Below are 25,196 nucleotides of genomic sequence, written 5' to 3' on the forward strand. Positions count from 1 at the left end.
GATGGGGAGGTGCTCGCTGCTTTGGTGAGAGCTCCACCGCCAGGAAGGAGTGCCTGCCTGTTAGCTGCGCTGGGCGCCCCAGGCGAAGCTCTTCGCACTCTGCCCAGCGCCAGGCAGGGATGGCAGCTGGGTGCTTCTCCCAGGGTGGGCCGATCCTGCGCTGCAGCCCCGGGAGATTCGCCTCCCCACATGGGGTTGGGCTGCCCTCTCGGGCAGGGGAGGCTTTGTTGTACCGGTAGTAGGGTGTCGTTTTTAAAAGAATTGGCTTTGCCTTCGAAGACAAAGGGAAGGCGGCGACAGGAACGCCTGAAGCCGAGTTTCTCTGCTGGGCTCCGGTTGCAGGGAGGAGCCCTGGCTGGCTGCACGTGGCTGCGCCAAACGCCGCGGTGTTGCTCTAAACGCCGCGGCAGCAAGGGAGAAGGGAAAGCAACGGTGGAGGAAGGTCTCCTGATACGAAGTGTCCCACCAATGCCAAAGTCAATGCAGGCAGCACCATATCCGGGTATGCAACAAAACTACTTCCTAACGGCAAGCCCCCCCCCGCCATTCCACCCCATTTTGCATGTTTAATATAGGCCTTAATTTGGGGGGAGGGGCTTAATTTGATTTTATGCCGATAAAACATGATGGGCCTTCCTATTGGTGGAGGCCGTATTGTTAGAGAAACACGGTAGTTTAGAAAAGCTTGATGAAAAAATTAGTCTCAGGACAGTTTCCATTTGTCTTCATTCTGTACTGTATGCTTTTGTAAAAGGTTATCAAGGCCCTGAACTGTTTGTCATCTTTGGTGACTTCTGTTTAGCAAGCATTAAAAAAACCTTTTTGTTTTTAAATAAATGAGTTTGGTTCATAAGGATCCAATTCAGCTCAGGTTTAAAATATTTATGAAAGAAAGAAGTAAGTGGCCTACCATTTAACGTTTGCGTCATCTTCAGACACTTCAACTGATAATTCTATTCTGTCACCAATATAACCATTGGTATCTTCCAGGCCTTTTGTCACTATTACTGGAGGCTCTGAAGGAAGAAAAAGAAAACATATCATGAACAAATGATTACAAAGACTCATTTAAAAAAAAACAAAAAACAAGCCACTTATAACAGACTCTATAGACACTATAACTTATGCCACCTTTAATGCAATATTAAACACTGAATGAAAGAGGTTCTACTCATTCAACTAATTTCTCACAGGTCCTATTAACTAGCTCATCTTGCTTCCTTGCTTCTTTTCTCCTTCTAGATTTCATTGCTAATGAACAGTGATGGAGAGAGCTTCCACGAGAACAAGGAGCTACTTCAGTGATCTTCACTGATTTTTTAAAGGCAGAGCTAATCATACTTGTTCTTCAGAATTCACCCCGCCTCAATACTTACGTTGAAATCAGCCAACATACCACAGAATATGGTGCAAACATGATCACCAAGACTCTTTTTTTTTTTAAAAAAAAAAAAAAGCCACTTACTTACAACAGACACTATAGATACCACACACAGAAAAGCACACACACTGCTAGAGAGAGAAGTTATATGAAGATGGGCTCCAGCATGAGTTCAAAAGCTCAGAAAGCAAAACCTCTGCTCCCGGTAACCGACTCAGATTGGATCCTATCCTGGGACACATGTATTCGCCTTCTTTCATAAAACAAGCCATTTCTGAAATTTGGTGGTTTCTCTTGCTATAGCTTTCTTTGAATCAGAGAGACCTATATGCCATCTAGAAAAATGAAGTTCTCAGGGATTTCAGAGGCTAATCAGGCATTTAATTTTAGGTTTATACACTTGGATCCATTTTGCATTGGATTCTAAGATCCTCCCCCATTCAACCAGCAATAATGACAGCACTCTGTAGATCTTACTGAAATTTTCCTATTTGTCTGCAAAATGATTGTCTGTTAAATGGGGATAAACCTGAGTTTAACTTGTCTGTGTTTAATCTGAAATCTAACATACTGGCATTTATTGAAGTGAGATTTGTATCAGGCTTCCAAGTAACAGACCCAAGGCAATCAAAACTCTGAGGCCTGGAGTTTCCTCAAACTATGAATTTATTAGGAATGTCATATTGGCACAACTGGGGAAAACCTGACTCTGAAGGACCCGAAGTTTCCCCCGCTCAAATCAAAACCCAAAGTTCTTGCCCACAGGTCACATGCCCATCACATAGTCCAATCAGGTCACAGTCCCAATTCTGGCTGGCCTCTGTCCATGCCTTTCCAACACCTGGTGGAGCATCCTTGGCTCCCACGGGAAATAATATTATTTTGGCTACACATCCCCCTAACTATCTTTATCTCTGCCCCCTCAAGTTCCCACAGCTCCAACTGGCCTTGCTGTGGCAGCCCTGAAGATGGTCCTAAAATGGCTTCAGGGCTGACAGTTTGACTGTATTAAAGAAATGGACTGAAGCTTTGAAATAACAACAATGATTCATTACTGTACCTCTAACAAACAATTCAGTGGAGCATTTCTCATCTCCAGCTGTGACATGATAACGGGCATCATCTGTCAGCGAGCAGTTGTTGATAAATAGGATTCTCTCATTACCTTTGTGTTCAAATATGTATCTATGGGAAAATGGCAGATTAACGAAGTTGGAATTATTAGACGATGTAATTATTCTTCAACCTTCAGATCCTAAGTGGGTACTTCACTGTGAAGTGATTGATGCAACAGGAGGTATTCAAAAACACTTACCTAATTAGGTCACTGTGTCTGGCATGCAGGTTCCCTTTTTAAACTGTAGATAGATAGGCTGCGTGCAGTTAGGGATCATAGTAGCAATTTGGAAGTGGGTATATTTATCCCTTTCCTTCTTGCTGTAGTCTTGATAACAATGAGGGATTTTCCCCCCAGAGAAAAATGATTCCCTTGTCTCTTCTCCAGCTGATATTTTTTGTACTAAATTCCTCTACTTCCACATGCTTTTTTAGAACTTGGGTCCAAGACTGATGCAAAGACAGATTTAACATTTGGCCCTAAAACTTTCATGGGGAAACATGCAGTGCAAACACAAACTTCAAGAGTTCTGAACACAACAGTGGCTGAAACTCTAGCTGGGGGGGAGATGGAAATAACCGTAACAGGAGCCTAGTTCCATTCCTGCACTCTTGAAATATTTTCAAAAGTACAATAATAGCTGGGGCAAAGTAGCTAACATTTCTGGTAGGCCATATAGCTCATGGGATACGTAATGGGATATGGTGCCTTTCACCTTAAGGTCATTGGTTCACATTTGTTTCAGGTCAATAATGACCAAAGCTCATTGCCATCCTGCAGCTGCTCAATAGTCTGGACTTGGTATATTCAGGCCAGTATATTCAGGCCAGAAGAAAGCATTGAAAGAGATACAGACTGTATTTTGGAAGTTGAAATTCTTTCACACTTGGATCAAAAAGTTAACTTAAAGGACATAGTGGAAGACTATACCTTATGCCACCTTTAATCCAATATTAAACACTGAATGAAAGAGGTTCTAGTCATTCAAACTAATTTCTCACAGGTCCTATTAACTAACTCACCTTGCTTCCTTGCTTCTTTTCTCCTTCTAGATTTCATTGCTAATGAACAGTGATGGAGAGAGCTTCCACAAGAACAAGGAGCTACTGCAGTGATCTTCACTGATTTTTTAAAGGCAGAGCTAATCATATTGGTTCTCCAGAATTCACCCCGCCTCAATACTTGTGTTGAAATCAACCAACAGACCACAGAATATGGTGCAAACCATTGGTGGGATTCAAAATTTGTTATTACTGGTTCTGTGGGCATGGCTCGGTGATGTGGCAAGGAAAGGATACTGTAAAATATCCAGTCAGAGGTGGTATTTGCCAGTTCTTTGAACTACTCACAATTTCCGCTACCAGTTGTCCAGACTGGTCAGAACCTGCTGAATACCACATCGGGTGCAAACATTACAGTTCTCTAGAAGCATTTGTCATGGAGAGTGAAGAATACAACATGTAGATTTAATCTCAAGATGTAGGCAGCCATGCTTTAACAGGTTATTGTCATGTTTTGCAATTAATCATTTCTCATTTCTGGTTATATGACTGAGGCCATTTTTCTCCTATTGGCCACCTCTGATTGCTGCAGGCCTACCCTTGACCAGAATGGAGAAGATCCTGGTTCTTTCTAATCAGGGTCTCCCCTTGCCCCAAAGAGCAATATATCCCCACTTCTGCCATGCTTGGCAGACTGGGCTGAAGATCCTTAGATATTGAAGGCTCACAAAGAAGCCCTGGGAAGGAAGCAGTTTTTAGTTCTAAGTTCTCATAGTTCTTAATTTAGTTTTTTTTTAATCAGTTCTCTGATTCCATGAAGCAATCCAAAGGACTATGGAGCTGACAGCTAAGGAATTGCTTTTCTGCATTTAAGTTTTTCCTTTTTCTTATCAATTCCTAGGAAATCAATTCCTTTCCAATTCCTAGGAAAAAGAAATGGGTGACAAGAGAAGATAGAGAAATAGAAATCTGGGGAAACTGCTCTTTAGCTGTTGGTTCTCTAATCAATTAGCAGCTAAAGAGCTGCTGCTTCCCACCTTGTCTTACTAGCCTGAGAATGGGATGACAAGATAAAGGGGGCATTTTTAACACATGTCTTATGGTCTTGTGGAAGACCACTAGACATATGTTCAAAACAAACAAATAAACAAACAATAGCCAGCTTCAAATATTGCATGTGAGAAAAGTACCGCAGGATGAAGCTTGGAGTCTCTCTAACCTCAACCAATTCTGCTCTATTTCACATTCAACTATCAGATAATTAATTTAAATTTATCCACTGAAGACCGCTAAATATGTGTCCATATTCTTCAAGATGGTCTCCACGATGGATGGCTTCTCCCTGGTAAAGTCTAGTGGTGGCAAAGGTCATAAGGTGGCTGTATTTACTATATTTATTAAATTCAAATATTACTTGATTAAAAGCTGGTTTACTAAAAGAAATAGTGGGATAGATGCTTACGGGAGCCTCTGCTTCCCATTATCCTTTTGAGTTATACCTTCCTGTTTATTTTTCTTTCTATAGCAACAAGTAATAGATTGCATATGATTCTCAAGCCATTTGTTTAGCCCCCAGAGTCCTAGGCCCCAGAGATTATTGACATTAACTTGCAAACTGCACACTAAATGATGTAGTTTCCTATAGATTTCAAGATAAATGCTTAACACAACCATGCTCAAATAAATACCCTCCTTACCACTACCCGTCTAAACAAACATTTTAAAAAATCCCTTACAAATGTGTTAATTCTACTTTGCTGCCATGGTATCATCTCATTATTGCCCATGTCATCCAGACTGGGGTAATCTATGATGCTGAGAGAGCCAGTGAAGTATAGGGAGCCAGAGTAAGGTAAGGTGCAGTTGCCCTCAACTTTTTGGGCACCAGGGACCGTTTCTGTGGAGAGGCATTTTTCTGTCGACCGGAAAGGACATGGTTTCATGTGCTGCCTGCATCCTGCAGATGAGGCTTCACTTGTTTGTGTGGCCCAATTTCTGGCATACCGTGGACTAGTACGGGTCCATAGATTGGGAGTTGGAGACCCCTGGTGTAGTGGAAAAGGTGCAAACTATGAGCAAGGAGACCCAAGGTCAGAGGTGGTATTCAGCAGTTCTGACCAGTTCTGGAGAACTGGTAGCAGAAAGTTTGTGTAGTTCGGAGAACAGGCAAATACCACCTCTGACTGGCCCCACCCCCATCTATTATCTGCCTCCCGAGTCCCAGCTGATTGGCTGGATCTTCTTTTGTTGCCCTTTACAGGACAACCGAGCTGGAAAGCAGGTTAGTGGGCTGGGGAAGGGAATGGGGATTTTGCAGCAACTTTCCCCTGCCATACCCACCAAGCCACACCCACAGAACCAGTAGTACAAAAATTTGAATCCCACCACTGCCCAAGGTGACTAGGAGTAAGGACACCCTTAAGAATGGAAGTCAGCTGAGAGACTTTGGACCAGTCGCTCTCTTCCAGTTTTAGTCTGGAAATTTGAGAAAAAAATCCCAGAAGCAGACAATGGCAAACCATTTCCATGATATTGCAAAAAAACCAAAACTCAATGGGCCCATCCAGAAAATCACCAGGAGTCAAAACTGATTTCAAATCAAACCAAATAGATAAATAAAATTTAAAACTGCATAGTAAATAAATAAAGCCATGGTCCTAAGCCACCAAGATGGCTTGTCCCTAGGCCCATATATTCATAAATGTCTTTTCTCTAATGCTTAATAGGCAACCATCACTATTAGAATAGGAATAAGAAAGGTTCTTCATACTTAAGTCAATGCACATACTTACTTTCCACTTGGTCGTATTTCTTGGCCATTTTTATACCACTTCAGTTCAATTGTTGGATCAGCCAGTTCCACGGCAAACCTTACTTTACCTCCTTTGTCCACTTGATAAGCAGGATCCAGAATCTTAGAAAAGGCTGTTGAGTGAAAAAAGATAATGGCCACTGACAGTAAAAAAAAAAAAAAGCCTTTGAAAAGCAAAATGTGATATTTAACTTCACAAAATCTAAACTTCACAAAATCTAAATCTAAATTCTAGGTGATTTTCAAATATATATATATATATATATATATATATATATATATATATATATATATATATATATATATATATATATATATATATATATATATATATATATATATATTATTATAGAAGTTTCCACATCTGAACTGCAAATCTCATAGCAAAAGAAAAACAAACAACCTCACTTCTGTATTTTTGCAGCCAATACATGCAGTAGTCCAGGGGTGGGCAAACTTTTTGGCTTGGGGGCCTCATTGACTTTTAAAATTTGACAGACGGGCCGGGTCAGCACAAGATTTTTTGGGAATCGCCCCACCCCCCACCCTTTACCCCCCTTCTCCTCCTCCTTCCCCTCCCCTCGGAGGCCCCCTGAGTCAGGAGTTGCTACCGACGGCACTGCTCCACGCGGCTCCAGTCCCGCGTTGCCTCGGGAAGGGAAAGGCAAAAAGGAAGATCTGCGGCGGTGCTTTGCAACGGCAGCAGCGGCACCGGAGGCTCAGGCTCAGCGGCTCATGGTTTTGCCTTTCCCTTCCCAAGGCAACGCGGGACTGGAGCCGTGCGGAGCTGCGCCGGCAGTAGCAACTCCTGACAGCCCCAGCCGGACACCTGAGCGGAGCCCGGGCGGAACTGCCTGTTGCTGCTGCGGGCGCTGCTGCAGGCGTCTGGCTGCCCAAGTAAAGAACCGCACCAGCTCAGGGCAACTGTGAGGAGCAAGAGGGGAAGCCAAGGTGCTCATTTCATAGCAGTCAACTTCGCTCTCTTTTGCTCCAGTTAGGTGCTCCTGGCATGCACAAGGAGCATGAAGGGAGGCAAACACCGCACGGATGCTTTTTAAAAGTCAGAGAACTTTGCCCAAGACTTCTCGTGTATTCAGGGGCTACACCTCTCCCAACGATGAGTTGGTGGCGATCTAACAAAACGTCTTCCAGCTCTTAAAGATTGACTTTAAGAGCGCCCCCATGGAAGAAGCCAAGAACGAGAACAAAAGTAGAGGCGGCGGGGGCAACAAGGGCATGTGATGAGTCCCTCCACGGTCCCCTCCCAGGTGACAGCCAGGGCTTTGGCACCTACTTTTTTCCTGAGAGGTGCGGTGTCTGCCTCCCCTCATACTCCTTGTGGAGGGACACACATGCCCCGTCACCCCTGCCACCACTACGTTTGCTCGGCTTCTTCCATGGGGGCACTCTTAAAGTCGACCTTTAAGTGGTCCCGGAACATCCGCCCACCTGCCCGGCACCCGCCCTCCCGGAGCACGCTTTCTTCCTTCTGGAGAACGTGCCTCTTCCAGCCCGGCCTGGCCCGGCCAGCCAGCAGGTGACCACATGTCCTGGGGTTTGTCGCAAGATGCCTGCAGCATGCTCTGTTCTATGTGTCAGGCCCAGCAAGTCCGAGCAGCCAGCGCATAGAACAGGGTGGTGCCGGACCATTGGAGAAGGGGAGCAAAGCCGGAGATTAGTAGCTGCCTCTTTCGGCACAGAAAGCTTCCCCCAACCAGCCGGCTGGTCTCTTCCTCCTCGGCCATACAGAACAAACAGGCAGAGAAGGAGGAGAGCAGCTGGCCAGTTGGGGGAGGCTTCTTGTGCTGCGAAAGAGGCGGCTAATGATCTCCGGCTCCGCTCTGCTTCTCCAACATCCGGCGCCGCCCTGTTCTATGTGTCAGGCCCAGCAAGTCCGAGCAGCCGGCACATAGAACAGGGTGGTGCTGGACCATTGGAGAAGCGGAGCAAAGCTGGAGATTAGTAGCTGCCTCTTTCGGCGCAGAAAGCTTCATCCAACCAACCGGCTGGTCTCCTCCTTCTCTGCCTGTTTGTTCTGTATGGCCGAGGAGGAGGAGACCAGCCGAGAAGCGCGCTGCCAGGCGGGGGCCACGCGGCGCAGGGCAACACGCCACCACCCAGCCCTGGCGAGGGAAAGCAGTGGGCATTTCCCGGGCGGCAGCCTCGGCCCCGCCACCAGGGAAGCGGCTGCCCAGCTCCGTGTTGTGTGTGCGATTTTTTGGCGCGCGGCGCGGGGTCTCTTTTGGCCGGCCCCGATTTTTTTTTCAGAGGGGAATTTTTTTTTTTCAGAGGTGGGCCGTATTAAAATGACCAACGGGCCGGATGTGGCCCGCGGGCCGTAGTTTGCCCACCCCTGCAGTAGTCCTATACTAGATAAAAATGAATTAACATTTCCTCCCCAAAACTCAGTTTGGACAGGGACAGGGAAGGAAGGATCCTGATTTCCCCAAGTTATTGTAATTGTATATTTTGGAATTTCAGTGCCTCTTTCTACATAATTAGCTCCATTTCAAATATGTGGAGCTCTGGAGATCTAGTCTTAACTCTATTTTGTCTAGTATGAAATGGTTTGAAAACAAAGGGAAAGAACCATGGCAGATTTGGGAAGTGTACTAAGATAATGATATAGACCTGCCCTGTACTTCCCTTTTATTCTCACATATTCAGAGAAATATGTGAAGAAGAAACTGTTGAGTTGTCATTGATAATGGAGTTGAATTCTTAAACTGATAATGTACATCAGGGGTGTCAACCTTGATTTCATTGAGGGCCGTGTCAGGCTTGTGTTTGACCTTGGGGACCCAGGTGGGCATGTCCAGCTCAACATCACTCATGTCAGGGGTGCCTGTGGTGGTTCAAGTGCTCTGCCAGCAAAAATGGAGCTTGGGAGGACCTCCTCCCAAGCTCCATTTTCACTGGCAGAGGCATCATGGGCAAGTCCTTCATTGTTTCCAGGGCAACCCCACGGGCCTGATCTAAACATCCTGTGATCCGGCCCTTGGGCCTTGAGTTTGACACCCCTGATGTACACGAAGACCAACTTTGTTTTATTCAGTAAAAAGAAATTGAGTTGATTAATTAAAACCAATTCCTTTCTGAAAGCTTTAATGCAGGGGTGGGATTCAAATTTTTTTAACAACCGGCTCTGTGGGCGTGGCTTAGTTGGTGGGCATGGCTTGGTGGTCATGTGATCGGGTGGATGTGGCCTGCTGGTCATGTTATTGGCTGGGTGTGGCCAACTCAATATCAGTCACATCGAGGCACGTATCTCCTCGCCTGTCCTCTCATGACTGTGGGGATCCTGCAACAGTCATAAGTGTGAAAAATAGTCATAAGTCACTTTTTTCAGTGCCATTGTAACTTTGAATGGTCACTCCACACAAACAAAGTACCAGCAAAGGAGGGGAAAAAAAACTCCAGAGAAGTTCCTGAGACAGGATGTCTAGTCCTGCCAAGAATGTAATAAGAGTTAATGGAGAGGCAGTTTCTGTAAGCAACACCAGAATGTTTCCTTCCTGCCTTCCTTACAGGATTAGGCCAGTCATTTCTTCTAACAACCGGTTCTCCGAACTGCTTAGAATGTTAACAACCGGTTCTAGTGAATAGGTGCGAACTGGTAGAATCCCACCCCTGCTTTAATGGAAGATTTTTGTGTGTGTGGGGGATTCCTGGGGGAAGAAAGATACAACTTTCCCAAGCAATTAATACCTGCACTCTTCTTCTCTTCCCTCCGAGTGCGCTTCAGACGTTTCAGCATACCCCTCAAGTCAGTAATTCCATACTGAAATGCAATCTTCTCATAGTCATTGGGATTTGCATTCTTTAGGAGTTCCCACACGTCTATATCTGGCTCTTCTGGTTCCTGCTTAAATTCCCTAATCAGGAACAAAGGTTTAAAAAAACAAAAGAAAGAAGAAAAGGGATGTGGCCTGGATTAATGAGATCTTGTATATTGTGAACGTGGCAGCTGGAAATCAAATCCAAGGAAGCCTATGTCTGAAAAGCTTTAGCTAGGCTTAGTTAGGCTCAGGAATGGGTTGGTTAAATGTTTGGTTATATGGTTAAAGATCTTAATAGCAGAAAGGAAGAGAATAGCAGGATACATACTTACCCCATGTCTTCAGTGGGCAGTACATTACAGATCTTCAATTAGCTCTTTGAATTGAAACCTATGCATTTTCACAAGAATGAAACTAGAAGTCTGTACTGTGCATTGTCTGAAAACTGTGAGATATACTAGAAACAGGAAATGTTAAAGTGTCTGGGTTTAACAACAAATGGATTAGTTGGGTCAGGAATTAAGTATGGAAAACTTCTATTAATATTTTAGTCTGAAACCTAATGAGATGTCATTTTCCGACCTACAGAAAGGATGTTAGTTAATGATGTCCTTCATTCTAAGGACATCGCTATCATGATTAGATTGCTTTTCGCTGCCATATTAAGATTTTTGCAAGGATGGACTGGTGAAATCATCACGGAAGGCAGACACATTCAGAAGAATTCTGTCTATTAGGCATAGTTTTTGAGTATCATCAGAAGTGTAATTCTGAAGTTCAGTGTTTCTATATTTCAAGATTACTTTTACCACATAATTTTACTTAAATTAACCTAGGGTAAAAAGAAAGTGGCCCGTCAAATTTGCTTTGAAATTAGTCTTCTACAACCTGAATTTTTCCAGAGGTTTTTCTAGATGTTCCAGAATTCCAAGTCACCATGGAGATCAAAGTCCAACACATCTGGATAATACCAGGTCAACAAAAGATTGATTTTAGACTCTTCTTAATTTTTAGTGTAGTGTGATCCTAATATAATTGGAACATCTTAAAGAAATGTCCTCAGATACAATACTTGCACATAGGAAAATTATATTTCATAACATGAAAACTTATTCATATATCTTATGCTGATCTTACACACTAATTAAAAGAGAAGTGAAATGAATTACATTGTGTTGGAATAAACATTTCTCCAAATAAAAGTTACTGGAAAAAAATTCTTTTTTGTTTATTACTTCAAAAGATTATTTTTTATTTAAAAGATGGTAAGAATGACTGTAGCTGATATTATCATGCCACACTGCAGAAAAACCTTATGTTCTTTTAATATAACAACATAGTAAGTCAATGTCTGTTGCAATTCTACACAATCACCTTGTCAATATATTGGAAAACTGGAATCAGCTAAAAATATTAGGACAATTAAATTATGGTATTAACATTTATGATAGTGACTTTATTTACTGCTTATTTGTTTATTACAACTAGAATTTGCTGAGCTTGGCAACTTGATGGAACACTGCAGTATCTTCCCAAAGGTCATATCAAAATATAAGCATCTTGTGGAACTTGCATACATTCAAGAGGCATTTTTTCATTCCACTACTTTGGCTGTGTTTTCTAGCTATGAAAGCTACCAGCCAGCCACCCGCCTCCATCAACAGGAATCAAAATAAGGATGTGCACCTTTATTTTTGTAAATAATAAGATGCATCCTGATTTTCAAACCATAATAAGAAAGTGTTTTTCAGCCTCTTCATTTAATTAAAGATGATGCTTCCATCAGGATTTGTTCGTTAGTTCAACAAAGAACATCTATTTCAATTTTATTTCATAGATGAAAATACCGGTTGGGTATATAACAAGGTGGATCTTTCATTTGTTTTAGACAAATCTCTAGCAAGTGATGCAGTTTTTTCTCTCTTCCCATAAAATATTTTGTTAAGCGTAGTCTGATTTTTTTTTTTAAAAAAAAACAGAAGTCATTAAAATATGTGTAAAACTATTTTACTCATTTAGATTTTTTAAAAATCCTCAAATGTCATTAACAATTACATTCATTACAACCAAATTTCTAAATCTACTTAGCTTCTAATATCTTTTTTTCTCCAGAGAGTGTGATTTTATATATATATATATATATATATATATATATATATATATATATATATATATATATATATATATATATATATATATATGCCTGATGATGGCAGATGAGATTCTGCCGAAACGTTGCTACAACTTTAAAAACACCACTACTATGACGTGGGAAAATACCCGAACAAAGCTGAATGCCACACACATATATATTTTCCCACGTCATTATAGTTGTGCTTTTAAAGTTGTAGCAACATTTCGGCAGAATCTTATCTGCCATCATCAGGCTTCTGTATTGTGTTTGTCTATGAGTCAGACTTTCACAGCCTTTTCTGTTTTAAATTTGGTGCTAGCCTACTGCTGTGCCAAAATGGTTTTTTCTTCATCCTGATTGGTTGGGAGTCTTGGTCTGTGTTTATTGGTCTTGGAGTTTGCTGTGTTCTGCTTGATTGGTGTTTCTAATATCTTCTGTCTGTTTTGTAGCTTTTTTTGTCTTGATTGGCTGGCAACATTGTGTTTCCTGTATTGGAGGCTTTTAGTGTGGCTTGGCTCCGAGTAAACAGACGGCTATCATTTATTAGCAAGCTAGGTTTCATCTGGGTGCCTAGTTGGGGTGTGTTTGAGCTGGAGGTATCAGGGGGAGTCTGTTTGTGCCCAGGTGTTTGCCTGGCTTGTGGTGTGGAGATTTTTTTGTTTGAGAGTGCAGGTTTCCAGATAATTGACAGTCTGGTGGAATCATCTCTTCTATTCATGCTTTCAGGTCTTTTTTCAATCTCTATGGCTTCTCTGACAATTCTGTAGCTGGAGTTTTCTATAGTGGCTAGGGTTTTGGTGCCACTGAAGTCGATGCTATGATCTGCGGCTTTCATGTGTTGGACTAGTGAGGAAGTGTGTTCCAGCTATTTTACTGCATTTTTGTGTTCATCCAGGCGGGTACTTATTCTTCTATTGGTCTGTCCAATGTATGTGGCAGGGCATGATGCACAGGGGACTTCATATATGCCTTGGTTTTCCAGGTCAATTTTATCTTTGGGGTTTACTTGGAGCCAAGCCGCACTAAAAGCCTCCAATACAGGAAACACAATGTGGCCACCTAGACCTACATACCTGTACCCATGAAAATCTATGAAACACACACACACACACACACACACACGTATATGTATATGTATATGTATATGTATATGTATATGTGTATATATGTATATATATATATTTGTTTTCTTAAGTTTTCGTGGGTATTTTTATGTTTGGTATTCAGCTTTGCTCCAGTATTTTCCCACGTCATTATAGTTGTGCTTTTAAAGTTGTAGCAACGTTTTGGCAGAATCTCATCTGCCATCATCAGGCTTCTGTATAGGGTTCGTCTGACAAACACACACACACACACATATATATATACTTAGATACATATCCAGCTGCCTTTGAAATTTAGTTGATTACATCACCACTGATAGTTTAATCTAGAATTTGGCCACTATTTGATGCAAGGCAAAGGCTCAGATTTCACAAATGCAGTTATGCATTTGTCTAATGACCAGGTTATTGATTGTTGACACAGATTATAATGTAATCTGACATCATGACAGATGCAAAAGTTCAGGTCCACATGTTAAGGTCCATGTTAAGCCAGGGCTGTCAAACTCATGGCCTGTGCCCGATTTAGCAAAGGGGGGAACACTCATAATACGTCACGTGATGTGATGATGCAAGATTGTCATCCCTGAGTTAAGCTGATTGATTGCTACTCCTGCCTATGCACAGGAATATTCTCAATGAATGGTTAGCACCTGCTGAGAGTTAGACAGGGAACAACAACGGATTTCAAGCAGGGGTGGGCTGCTGAGGATTCGCAGGGGTTCAGGAGATCCCCTACCTAAGATTCTGTGAAGTTTGGAGAACCCCAAAATCCCACTCCTGGCTGACCCCACCCACCCTGCCCCTCCTCTCCCCGGAGTCCCCACACGGCCCATTTTGGATGCAGATAAGTGCAGGGCAAGCAAAGAGTCTCAGGGAGGGTGAGAAATGGGCCTCCCGGAAGTTCGGGAAAGCCAGAAATGGGCCGGTTGAAAAGAAGGCTTTAAGTAGGGTATTGATTGATAAATCAGTTTTAAAAATTAGACAAATTATTTTTTTAGGAAGTGAGGATAACTGCATCATTTGCTAGAGATCTGTTTTAAAAAGTAATTAGGTCAATTAAGCAAAATTCGATTATGCTTAGACAGGAAGTAGATGGCTATTTCAATGCTCTTCTTGATTTCAGTATCCTACCCCTGGTGACGGAAGTTTCATTTTTAATATTTAAGTGAAGACCTCAGATTCACGTCAAAGCATTACTACTCTATCAACATAACAATACATTTCTATACATCGATACAGAGACATTTATATTCATATGCAACAAAATGAATATTATCCAAAGTCATCATTTCACACTATCACAAACTCTAATGAAAGGGTTTTCCGTGCATTAAGTTGCATCTTAGTAGGAAACCACAAAAGTAAAGCCAAGCATATGAAATATACATATGGAAAGAGAAAGAGAAAGAAAAAAATGAAGACCTGGCAGGAACAAATGAAAAAAAAAAGGTGGGTTTAACTTTTTAAATAATTTATTGGAGAACAGTATCTGCTGTGATTCGGAGTCAAACACTGCCTATTCCATATGTGTGTTTTATTTAATTTTATTTAACAGGCAGTGTTGGAATCAGTTTAGATATACAGGCACTTGTCAATTTACAAGTTTGTTTAGTGACCATTCAAAGTTACAATGGCACTGAAAAAAGTGACTTATGACCAATTTTCACACTTACAACCGTTGCAGCATCTCCACGGTCATGTGATCAAAATTCAGGCATTTGGCAACTGGCTCATATTTATGATGGTTGCAGTATCCTGGGGTCATGTGATCACCTTTTGTGACCTCCTGACAAGCAAAGTCAACGGGGAAGCCAGATTCACTTAAAAAACTGTGTTACTAACTTAAAAACTTCAGTGATTCACTTGAAAACTGAGGCAAGGAAGGTTGTAAAATGGAAGAAAGTTCACTTAACAACTGTCTCATTTAGCAACAGAAATGTTGGGCTCAATTGTGGTCATAAGTCAAAGACTACCTATAAAGTTAAGGCACGAGAATAGAAACCAGCAGGCTGTGAATTCTAGTTTTGCTTTAGGTGCAAAGCTGGCTGGGTGATCTTGGGCCTGTCACTTTCTCTCATCCCTAGGAAGGAGGCAATGGGAAGCGGCTCCTGAAATCTTGTCAAGAAAACTTCAGGGACTTATCCAGCCAGTCAACATGAACGTAAAGCACAAAATAAAAGAATTCAATTTATCCACCCTCCTTCTCCAAGTGACTCCCAATGGCTCACAATATAATAAAAACTGTGGTGTCGCAGTGGCTAGAATGTAGTATTCCAGGCTAACTCTGCTCATTGCTAGAAGTTTGATTCCTTCAATCCTGACTGGCTGAAGGTTGACTCAGCCTTCCATCCTTCCAAAGTCGGTAAAATGAGGACCCAGATTGTTGGGGGAAATATGCTGACTCTGTAAACCACTTAAAGAGTCCTGTAAAGCAGAATGAAGCAGTATAAATGTCTAAGTGCTATTTCTATTGCTAATCCCATTAGAAAGAAAATAAAAGAAATGAAGGATCCTTGGTGGTCTCTGAGCTTGGATGTTTTCTTGCAGGCTTTCATTACCAAAATTAGGTAACATTATCAATGCTACTAAGGAATGGAGTTTGGTCTCAGTTTATGTTCTAATGGTTTGCCCTGTCAATGTTGGTCAAAATTGTCATGGAGCTTCTTTGTTTGGGCTGTTTGCTATTGGCTTCTTTGGCAATTCCTTGATTGGGTTATTGTTTACTTGATTTTTGGTCTGATGTTAATACTACAAGTACTCTCCTTTATTAACAAAGGAAACGTTGTAGGAAACTATATGTACCACTTTCACCATGTAGATGGGTAAATTTGAAATGGGATCTCAGTCTTGAACCTTAACTATTATTGTTTTTGTAGCCTATTGAGGAGAATAAGGTGTGGAAAACCAAAACCATATAGAACTATAAAAATACAAACAAATGTCTGAAGACTTGTTCATATTGTTAATCATAGCTCAGGATTTTAAGTACAGCTGACATCTTCTTGGATTATTTTAATTTTTTAAAAAAAATGTTTCCCTCCATCTTGTTTTATAATACCTTCTCAAATTCCAGAGAGATGCTTAAGTTTACAGTCACACCATGGAAGCATTTACAATTAGAATACAGTAAATCATTTTGTAGCATTATAGCAGAAAGCGAATTCTCAAGAGCAGCTTAATTTTCTTTAAAATAAAAATTCCATACCAGGATCATTTGTTTGAATTTCTCATTCCACGTACGGGGGAGGTGGGGGGAAGCATGCAAGACAAAACACAAAGAACCCTCATCCAATGTTATACTTTAACTTATCTGAGATACTTCAATGTTATTATTAAAGCATAATATGGTATCAACTGTAAGAAATAGCATTATATTCTAGGATTTCACTCGTTTCTTGTCAATGTGCTGACTTAAATTTAAGCATGCGTTATTCTTTTGAGAACTCAGCTTTTGTAAAATAAGGAAAAAGTTATAACATTTTCTGAATGTATTAACTCTACACCTGACATTTTCTGTGCACGAACTTAACCATTTTGAATAAACATTTCTCCATTGCTTGGTTCTCACCTACGTTTCAGGAGACCACTAAAGTCAAGTTCTCCTGCATCCTCTTGTCCTTCACCACTGTTATTAATAAACAAACAAACAAACAAAAACAAACAAACAAAAAAAGATCAAGTCTTCATTTAATATGCAGAAAGTCAAACAACACATGTTGCATATATCCTAGCTGCCCTCCCAATGCAATATATATGCAAACACACAAGGAAAAATATTATGTCAACACAAACTTGTATTCTTTTTCACAGGATTTACAATTTCTGTAACAAGCACTTGTGAAACATGAACACAAAGATTTGCATTGCTCCAGGTTATACCTGTTCAGGCAAATTCTTGTAAATAGAATCATAAATTTGCCCCAATGTGTTATGTGTTTGTGTAACACAAACGTGTTTTTAAGGTGAGTTAGCACACAGGGCTTTCTTTTAACAGCTTCCAGTGTGCATACCTAAAAATGCATCAATAAATAAAATAAAGGGCTTATGCTGAACTCAGCTTTAAGTGTAAATCAAATACTTGCATTATTATTTGTGCTGTACAAAACAATGCAAAATTTCTATGAAATAAGTTAAGTTTCTTTTTAAACTAGTTAGCAAGGAGAACCTGAGAATCTGAGATCCTATCCCGCATGCATTATGTGCTGCATGATTTTAAAGATGGGAAGCCATAGGGAAAGATAGTTAAAAATAGAGAAATGCATGTTTAGAACATATTGAGCATTAACACTATCACTGAAATATTTATAAATAGGGTTTAATGTGTTTTGCTTCTCTAAGGATTGCTTTGGCACTGAATTCAAGAGCTTGAAACCAGCAGGCTTACCTCTTTAGCCAATGACTGGGAAAAAATGTAAACCAGTGTATAATTTAAAAAAGGGGGAGGGGGAGCTAGGTTGTTGTTGTTTTTGTCTGTGTGGGAATAGGGAATTATCTCTTCCTATTGCATGGCTATAGGAAAAGAAAAGGCCTTATGCTCTCTTCCCTTAAATATATTTATTCAACCTATACATGGAATATATATTAAGGAAGCTGGATTGGAAAAAGTTGAGTGTGGTTTTAAAACTGGAGGAATAAATGTTAATAATCTGCATTTTACTAATGACACTACTCAGATAGCTGAAAATGCAAAGGATTGGCAAGCTCTAGCAATAAAAATCACAGTGAAAATAGTAATTAAATTTAAAGAAGATAGTAATTAAATTTAAAGAGGACCAAACTAATGACAACAGGTACAACAACAGCCATACTTAGAATTGACAGAGAAGATATTGAAGCTTTTAGGACCAAACATCAACAGTAAATGAATAAGCAGTCAAGAAATAAACACAGGCTAGTACTTGGCAGAACAACCATGAAGACCATGGAAAAGGCATTCAGATGCCAGGATATGTCTATGTCTGCAAAGTTCAGAATAATGCAGGCAATGGTATTCACAGTGACCTTCTATGGAAGTGAAGTTGGACTTTGAAGAAGCAGCATAGAAAAAGTGTTGACACTTTTGAGATCTGGTGTTGAGAATACCATGGACAATCCAAAAACAAACAAACAAATAGATCAACCCAGAGTTCTAACTTGAGACACAAATGACCAGGCTATTCTATTTCACATGAAGACTTAGCTCTCTGGAGAAGGCTCTAATGCTGGGAAAGTGAAAGAAAAAGGAAGAGGAAAACCAATGATAAAATGGGTGGGCTTAGTAACAGCAGCAATGGAGACATCCTTGGAAGATCTGAAAGCCAGGTAAGCGATAGATTGTCAAGGAGAAAATGTATTTATGTGGTTGCTAAAAGTCAACATTGACTTGAAGGCATATAATCAATCAATCACACAGCTAAAACTTTCTATTCCTTTGTACCAATGTACAGGTAACCTGCAATTTTTCTGATATCTGTTTATTTCTCTTCCACCACATCAATTCCAACATCAAACCTCAAAGTCACTAGAAATAATGCTAGATGGAGAACAAATGAAATTGAGTAGATATGTCTTTTTAAAAAATTGACATCACAATTTGTACTTTCCTTAAACAGAATTTTATATATCTGCTTATTTTAAAAAAATAGGAAAAGTTAATATGGTGTTGAGGATATCATTAATCATTTTTGGGAGGCTGGGTATAAAAGCTCTTTTTATATTTTATAAAAGCATTTTTTTCAACTGCACTGCCCTATTAAAAATGAATGCCAATCAGTCCTTTGAGATTGTCCTTTGAGATTGTCTAGATCAGAAAACAGTTTCCTGCCTAAGCAGGGGGTTGGACTAGAAGACCTCCAAGATCCCTTCCAACTCTGTTATTCTATTCTATTCTATTCTATTCTATTCTATTCTATTCTATTCTATTCTATTCTATTCTATTCTATTCTAAGAGAACTAGAACTATGCTTTCTTGAGATAGGCTATGTTCAAAGAATGTATACAAGTCTGATTGTGTTTTCCCTTCCCTCCCTCTTATATCACAAGGAATCAGGGAAAAGCCAGGCTGAGTCTCTTCTTGATACATAACTTTCTCCTTTCTAGGATTCAAGGCCTGCGTTTAAACTTTTTGTTTTTGTAATGGTTTCAGAATATTTTCCTCAAAGTCATCTTCTTAGAACCTTACGATCCTTGTCTTAGAACCTGAATATTGGACAGAAAAAGAAATAGAGACGCTTCAAGTTCATGCAGAATTAAATGCTTGAATGTCTGAAGATGTATGAGTCCTTCTGACTGAGTAAAGGAGCCAGGAGGTCTTCATGGAGTTGGATAGAATATAGTTATAGTCAACAAAGGATTCAGCTGCTCAAATGTATTTAATAACAAGAGACTCGTGGTCCAATACCTGAGAGCCAGTTTGGAATAGTGGTGAAGTCATGAGGCTAGAAATCAGGAGGTTGTGAGTTCTAGTTCCACCTTAGCAGAGGTGGTATTCAGCAGGTTCTGACCAGTTCTGGAGAACCGGCAGTGGAAATTTTGAGTAGCTTGGAGACCCGGCAAATACCACCTCTGACTAGAGATTTTACAGTATCCTTCTTCTGCTACACCCACCAAGCCATGCCCATAGAACTGGTAGTAAATTTTTTTGAATCCCACCACTGCACCTTAGGCACAAAGCCAACTGGATGACCTTGGGCCAATAACTTTCTCTCAGCCCCAAGAAGGAGGCAATGGCAAATAACTTCTGAAAAACCTGGCTAAGAAAAGTGCAGGGATTTGCCCAGGCAGTTTCCAAGAATCAGACATGACTGAACAGAATTTTTTAAAAAATAGTCCAAAAGTAACAATACTTTGAAAAACTGCAAAATACTATATAGAAAATGTAATCAGGAATTTTAAGGAAAGATTAGTTTGTTCAAATATTCATAATATTTAGCTTTCCCTTCTTCCCCATCTCTGTGCTATTCCTCCCCATCTAAGAGAACTAGAACATATAACTTGCATTTAATTGCAATTTTAATGTGATTTTATATATAAAAATAATACGTCTTCTTTGTGGCAACAGATTTTTAAAAAGCTATTAAGTCTGAATAATTCTGAGACAAGTGGTGCCTTATATGTGGTGCATCTAAGTGATCTTAATCCATAAAAGGTCATTTCACAAGTCAGAGTCTTGATTGTTTTTTACTTTACATTTAATTAAGATGTCTGTAAGGTTAAATCTCACAATCTGTTCTAACGGGTAGCAGCTGGTCAGGATCTGAAGAACTTCTCTCAACTGCTTCTTAAGTGAAGGAAATGTAAGCTCCACAAGTGATTTACACTCTTGTCACCAGTTCTTTTTTTATTTAATATGTTCAAGGTGACCAGTCTATCTAGGTAAGGTTGGTCAAAGGAGACCATATAAAATTAGTTGGCAGAACGAATGGGTTTTTCTTGCTTTCTTGGCTTAGTAGCAATCTGTGTGTAAGTATCTGGCCTCACTGGAGGCCACTCAATGAAGTGGAAAACATCAAAGGAAAGGGGATTATAGGGACTTTCTATATCTGGAGCAGATCCCCTAAATTTCTCACCCTAAATCTATAAAAGTTGTGGAACTCACAGTCAGATAATTACAGAAGGCACCAGTAACATTTTAAAGCTCTGAGTTATATTACCATACATGCTGTTTGATCTGATCTTATAGTTCATGTTTTTCAATTGCTTCGTGAAGAATTGGAAGTTGCTTAAGATGTTGGAGCCTTTCCCATTTCTCAGACAAAAAGCAAACATCCAGACAAACCCACATGTCCATAATTACAAACTTCTTCCTCACAGCAGCATTCCTGCTGCCAAATTGCAGTAGAGAATTTTGCAGAGTTCCTGAAAGTTGTAGTGATGGGGACTTTAATTCTTTCCAATTTTCCTGCTCCAGACAATGTCTCTCTGCTAATATTAGCAACAGAGAAGTAGTGATCTCTACCTAAAATTAAGGTGACCAATTTTGGAACAAAAAGGTCAGGTAAAGGGTTTTGTAGGGGACAATCAGAGTAGCCACCGATTTTAGCTTTGTTTGAATCTACTTCCTGCAAAGGGTGTTAAAAGAGAGTGTAACTTGTGTGATGTTTTCAATACCTTTTACTGAAGGAGTTTTCAAGATCATTTAAAATTACCTTCTTTTGAATGCAGACCGGATATCTAATGACTGCGTAGGTCCTGTTTCTAAAAAATAAAATAAAAAATAAAGTTTAAATTTTTGACATTTTTCAAGGTTAAAACCTGGGCAGAGAGTGACTGTGTGATATATGACATTTATTTGATTTAGAATGTGGTATGTTCAGTCAATGCTGTGTACAGCTCAAGTAATCATGTATCCACACAGGCGAACAGAATCCTATTGGCAAGTGACAAAAGGATCTAACTCTTGGCAGTATTATAAACTTCTTTGAAATTCATTATTAAGAACGGTTTACCTGAAATGATAAATATTAAAAATAATAAAAGAGATCCTTCATAAAGTGAAAGCAATTTTGCAAACCTGTATCTGCAATATAATCAAATATAATAATCAAGGAAATTATGTAGGGAAGAGGCAAAGAGAGAGCAAGTCAGAGAGATAAATAAGAATGTGTGGTCCCCTGATTAAAGTGCAAGACTAACAATAGAGAGACAAAGGTTGTAGTCTTCGGTAGGCATAGAAACCATCCAGGTGATTTGGAGTCAGTTATTCTCTCTCAGCCCTACAATAGAAAGTTTTAAACAAAACGCTACTAGCCTGCACTGCAGTTGCGTGATAGAACATAATCAATAACCTTTGATGAAGAATTTCATCTTGCAGTGATTTGGTTTGTGATTATATATATATATATGTAGTCCTTGACTTATGACCACAATTGAGCCCAAAATTTCTGTTGTTAAGTGAGAAATTTGTTAAGTGAGTTTTGCTCCATGGAATGGCCTGTCTTGCCTTGGTTTTTAAGTGAATCACTGCAGTTGGTAAGTTGGCAACCTGGTTGTTTAATTGAATCTGGCTTCTCCATTGACTTTGCTTGTCAAAAGGTCGCAAAAGGGCATCACGTGACCTTGGGATGCAGCAGCAGTCATAAATATGAACCAGCTGCCAAGGATCAGAATTTTGATCACGTGATCTACCTGTGGAAAATGGGCATAAGTCCCTTTTTTCAGCACTGTTGTAACTTTGAATGGCCACTAAATGAACAGTTGTAAGTTGAGGAGTATCTGTATATGTAATCCTCAAATTACAACGGTTCATTTAGTGACTGTTCAGCATTACAACACCACTGAAAAAAGGGACTTATGACAGTTTTTGACACAACCATTGCATCGTCCCAGTGGTCACATGATCAAAATACAGATGGCTAGCCATTGACTCATTTTTATGACGGTTGCAGTGTCCCGGGGTCATGTGATCACCTTTTGCGACCTTCTGACAAGCAAAGTCAACGGGGAGGCCAGATTCACTAAACAACCATTCTACTGACTTAACTGCAGTGATTCACTTAACAACGGTGGCACTTAGCAACAAAAATGTTGGACCCAACTGTGGTCGTAAGCCGAGGACTACCTGTATTGTTGCAGTTGTTTTCTAAAGATAATGAATTTTTAGATAACCAGAAACAAAGTAGAATGATGTAAAAGTAAAAGGGATTCAACCCAACATTGTACAAGCAGACTTCCATGAAAAGTTTCTCTCTTCCTTTCCCTCATCTGAAGGCCCTTTTAAATGTGCTCTGGAAGAATTTGCCCTTGGAGCAAATTCTGAAAAGTGCCCAGAGAATTATGGGAGAAATGGATATTTCCCATTCTACTCTCCAAGAAAAATGGGTTCCGCAAATAAAAGCATATCATGGATTACATATCTGTTGTAAAGATTTTATTTAATTAATTAAACATATTATAGCCAAAATAACGGTGAGCTAAAAATAGAGCATAAGCTTATACAATCAGAACATCTAAAATAAATCATAAAGTGTTCCTATAATCTGGATATCCCTTAAATTCTTCATACTGATTGAAAAAAAAATGTCTTTAGAAGTCAGTAAAACATCTGACTACATTGGTAAACACAGAGGTCAGGTTCACCTTGTGTTTGATTAGGCACGTAATTAGACAAAGCCATTTACAGAAGCTTATGTCTGCCAAAAGGTTGGCTATCTGCCAACCTGCTTCTGAATTGAGCCAGAGGTTGTGGTTTGTCTGGTTAGCTGTCAGCTGCTGGACATTCCATTAACGTCCATTCCCTGATGACTTGACAGATTAATGAAGATGCTGACCTTGGTAATCTGGTAGACTTGTGTTGCTAGAGTGAACAACTCTCTGGGTTTGCTGCCAACTGCTGGAAGTCTTGGATATTTGGAAGGCCTGCCTAGATGTTATTGACAGCCATATGGTCAGCAAAAGTCCAGGAGTTGTGGCCTTCTGAGGTTCTAAATCCTTTGATCTTGGATGGACTCGGTTTAATCCATAAATACATTATATGCTGCAAATCTCCATAGGATAATTTTTTTTTGTTCCTCCACATCAGTGTTGCCTCCTGGCAACTGCCTGGAAAAGTCCCTGAAGTTTTCTTGGTGAGATTTCAGAAGAGGTTTACCATTGCCTTCTTCTGAGGGCTGAGAGAGAGTGTGTAATTGGCCCAAAGTCACCCAGATGGCTCCATGTCCAAAACGTCCCAATTTCTAGCCTGATACCTTAACCATTACATCAACCTGGTTCTCTTACAGGGCCACTAAGGCAGATTTAAACATGCTAGACAAGTATTAGGCTCTGATCTTCCATCTATGCTTAATGTTAAAGCTGAGACTTAAAAGTATATCCTAAGAAGTTTTTCATCGTTGTTTGTAAACTTCATCGAACTGGGATACCAAACTGACGGCAAAGCTGCTGCTCTGCTCCTTGATTGCCATCACATGATTCTGAGAGACAGAGACAACCTAAGATAGTTTACTGCCTGAGGGAATTCAAAGATGGCCCTTTCTCCAACTCTCATTTCATTTCTAAAAGATAGAACTGACTTTCTTTGCACAGGGAGTTTCACCAAATGATTTTGGCAAAGATAGTTCTATTATCCAACACCTATGATCCCGCTTTCCAACATCTGCTGTTTGGAAAAAACAGTTCACTCCCCTAGAAAAATGTAGAATAGGATGTGTTAATATAGACACCTCTAAGGTGTTTTGATGGTTCTAAATCACTATGATTTCATCATGCATTAATGAGGCAAAGTCTGCTTACATGTCTGGGTAAGCTCTTCTTTTTTGAAAACAAATCTATACCTATGCTAAAATAATTCAAAATCTGATGGCCCTTTATTTCATTCTTTTGTCTACAAAGATAGGAAAAGTTTGGTTTCAACGGAGTTTAAGGCTTAATGCCTTTTCTTTTGGGGGTTTCATGAAGATCTACTAACGGGAAAAGCTTTTGCTCTAGTCAAGATGAAAGCTGTTTTTGACATTCCTAAAGGATAAATTTATAGTCTTGAGCTGTCAGCCCTGGTATCCATCCTGTACTTTGTCCAAATATACACTGAATACTTCAGCAAGCTTCAGAAATAATTGCTTCAAGGATATAGCATGAGCTCACCAGCTCAAAGATATTCTGAATCCTTTCTCCCGCCAACTGTGAATTAAAGTGAGTGCTTTAAAAGATGGTGGAGATAGATAGGTCTTTCCATGGATATCAGCCAAAATGTTACATGAAACTTTCACATTCAGGAGCAGTTAGCTATTCAGTACCAGTTGTTGGGATGCAACAGTAGCAGTAGAGGAGACCAATGGATCTCTAGTCTGTCCTGTAGACTTTCAGAAGATCTTCCTTGTGAATTTTCTGGATGTTCCAGTTAGAACCCTGATCAAATTCACGAGTCTTGTATACTCATAATTCTTTGTCAGAA

The 25,196-nt window shown here is 40.1% G+C and overlaps 1 protein-coding gene across 36 annotated transcripts in view; it reads right to left on the reverse strand.

The window, feature by feature from the left end:
- The window catches only part of MYBPC1 (myosin binding protein C1), a 101,494-nt gene that overhangs the window by 38,735 nt on the left and 37,563 nt on the right, over window positions 1-25,196 (reverse strand). For all 36 annotated transcript variants that reach the window (XM_087968478.1, XM_087968471.1, XM_087968461.1 and 33 more), the window contains 6 exons: window positions 21,457-21,505; window positions 16,899-16,955; window positions 10,020-10,186; window positions 6,292-6,424; window positions 2,442-2,566; window positions 911-1,016 (listed from right to left, as the gene is read on the reverse strand). In XM_087968478.1, coding sequence (XP_087824604.1) covers window positions 911-1,016; window positions 2,442-2,566; window positions 6,292-6,424; window positions 10,020-10,186; window positions 16,899-16,955; window positions 21,457-21,505 — 637 coding nt within the window. The remainder of the gene's footprint in view (window positions 1-910; window positions 1,017-2,441; window positions 2,567-6,291; window positions 6,425-10,019; window positions 10,187-16,898; window positions 16,956-21,456; window positions 21,506-25,196) is intronic.

The sequence above is a fragment of the Notechis scutatus genome, chromosome 6 (genome assembly GCF_049901735.1).
Source record: "Notechis scutatus isolate UNSWTSFEM ecotype Mainland chromosome 6, rNotScu1.2, whole genome shotgun sequence".
Classification (NCBI taxonomy): Eukaryota; Metazoa; Chordata; class Lepidosauria; order Squamata; family Elapidae; genus Notechis; species Notechis scutatus.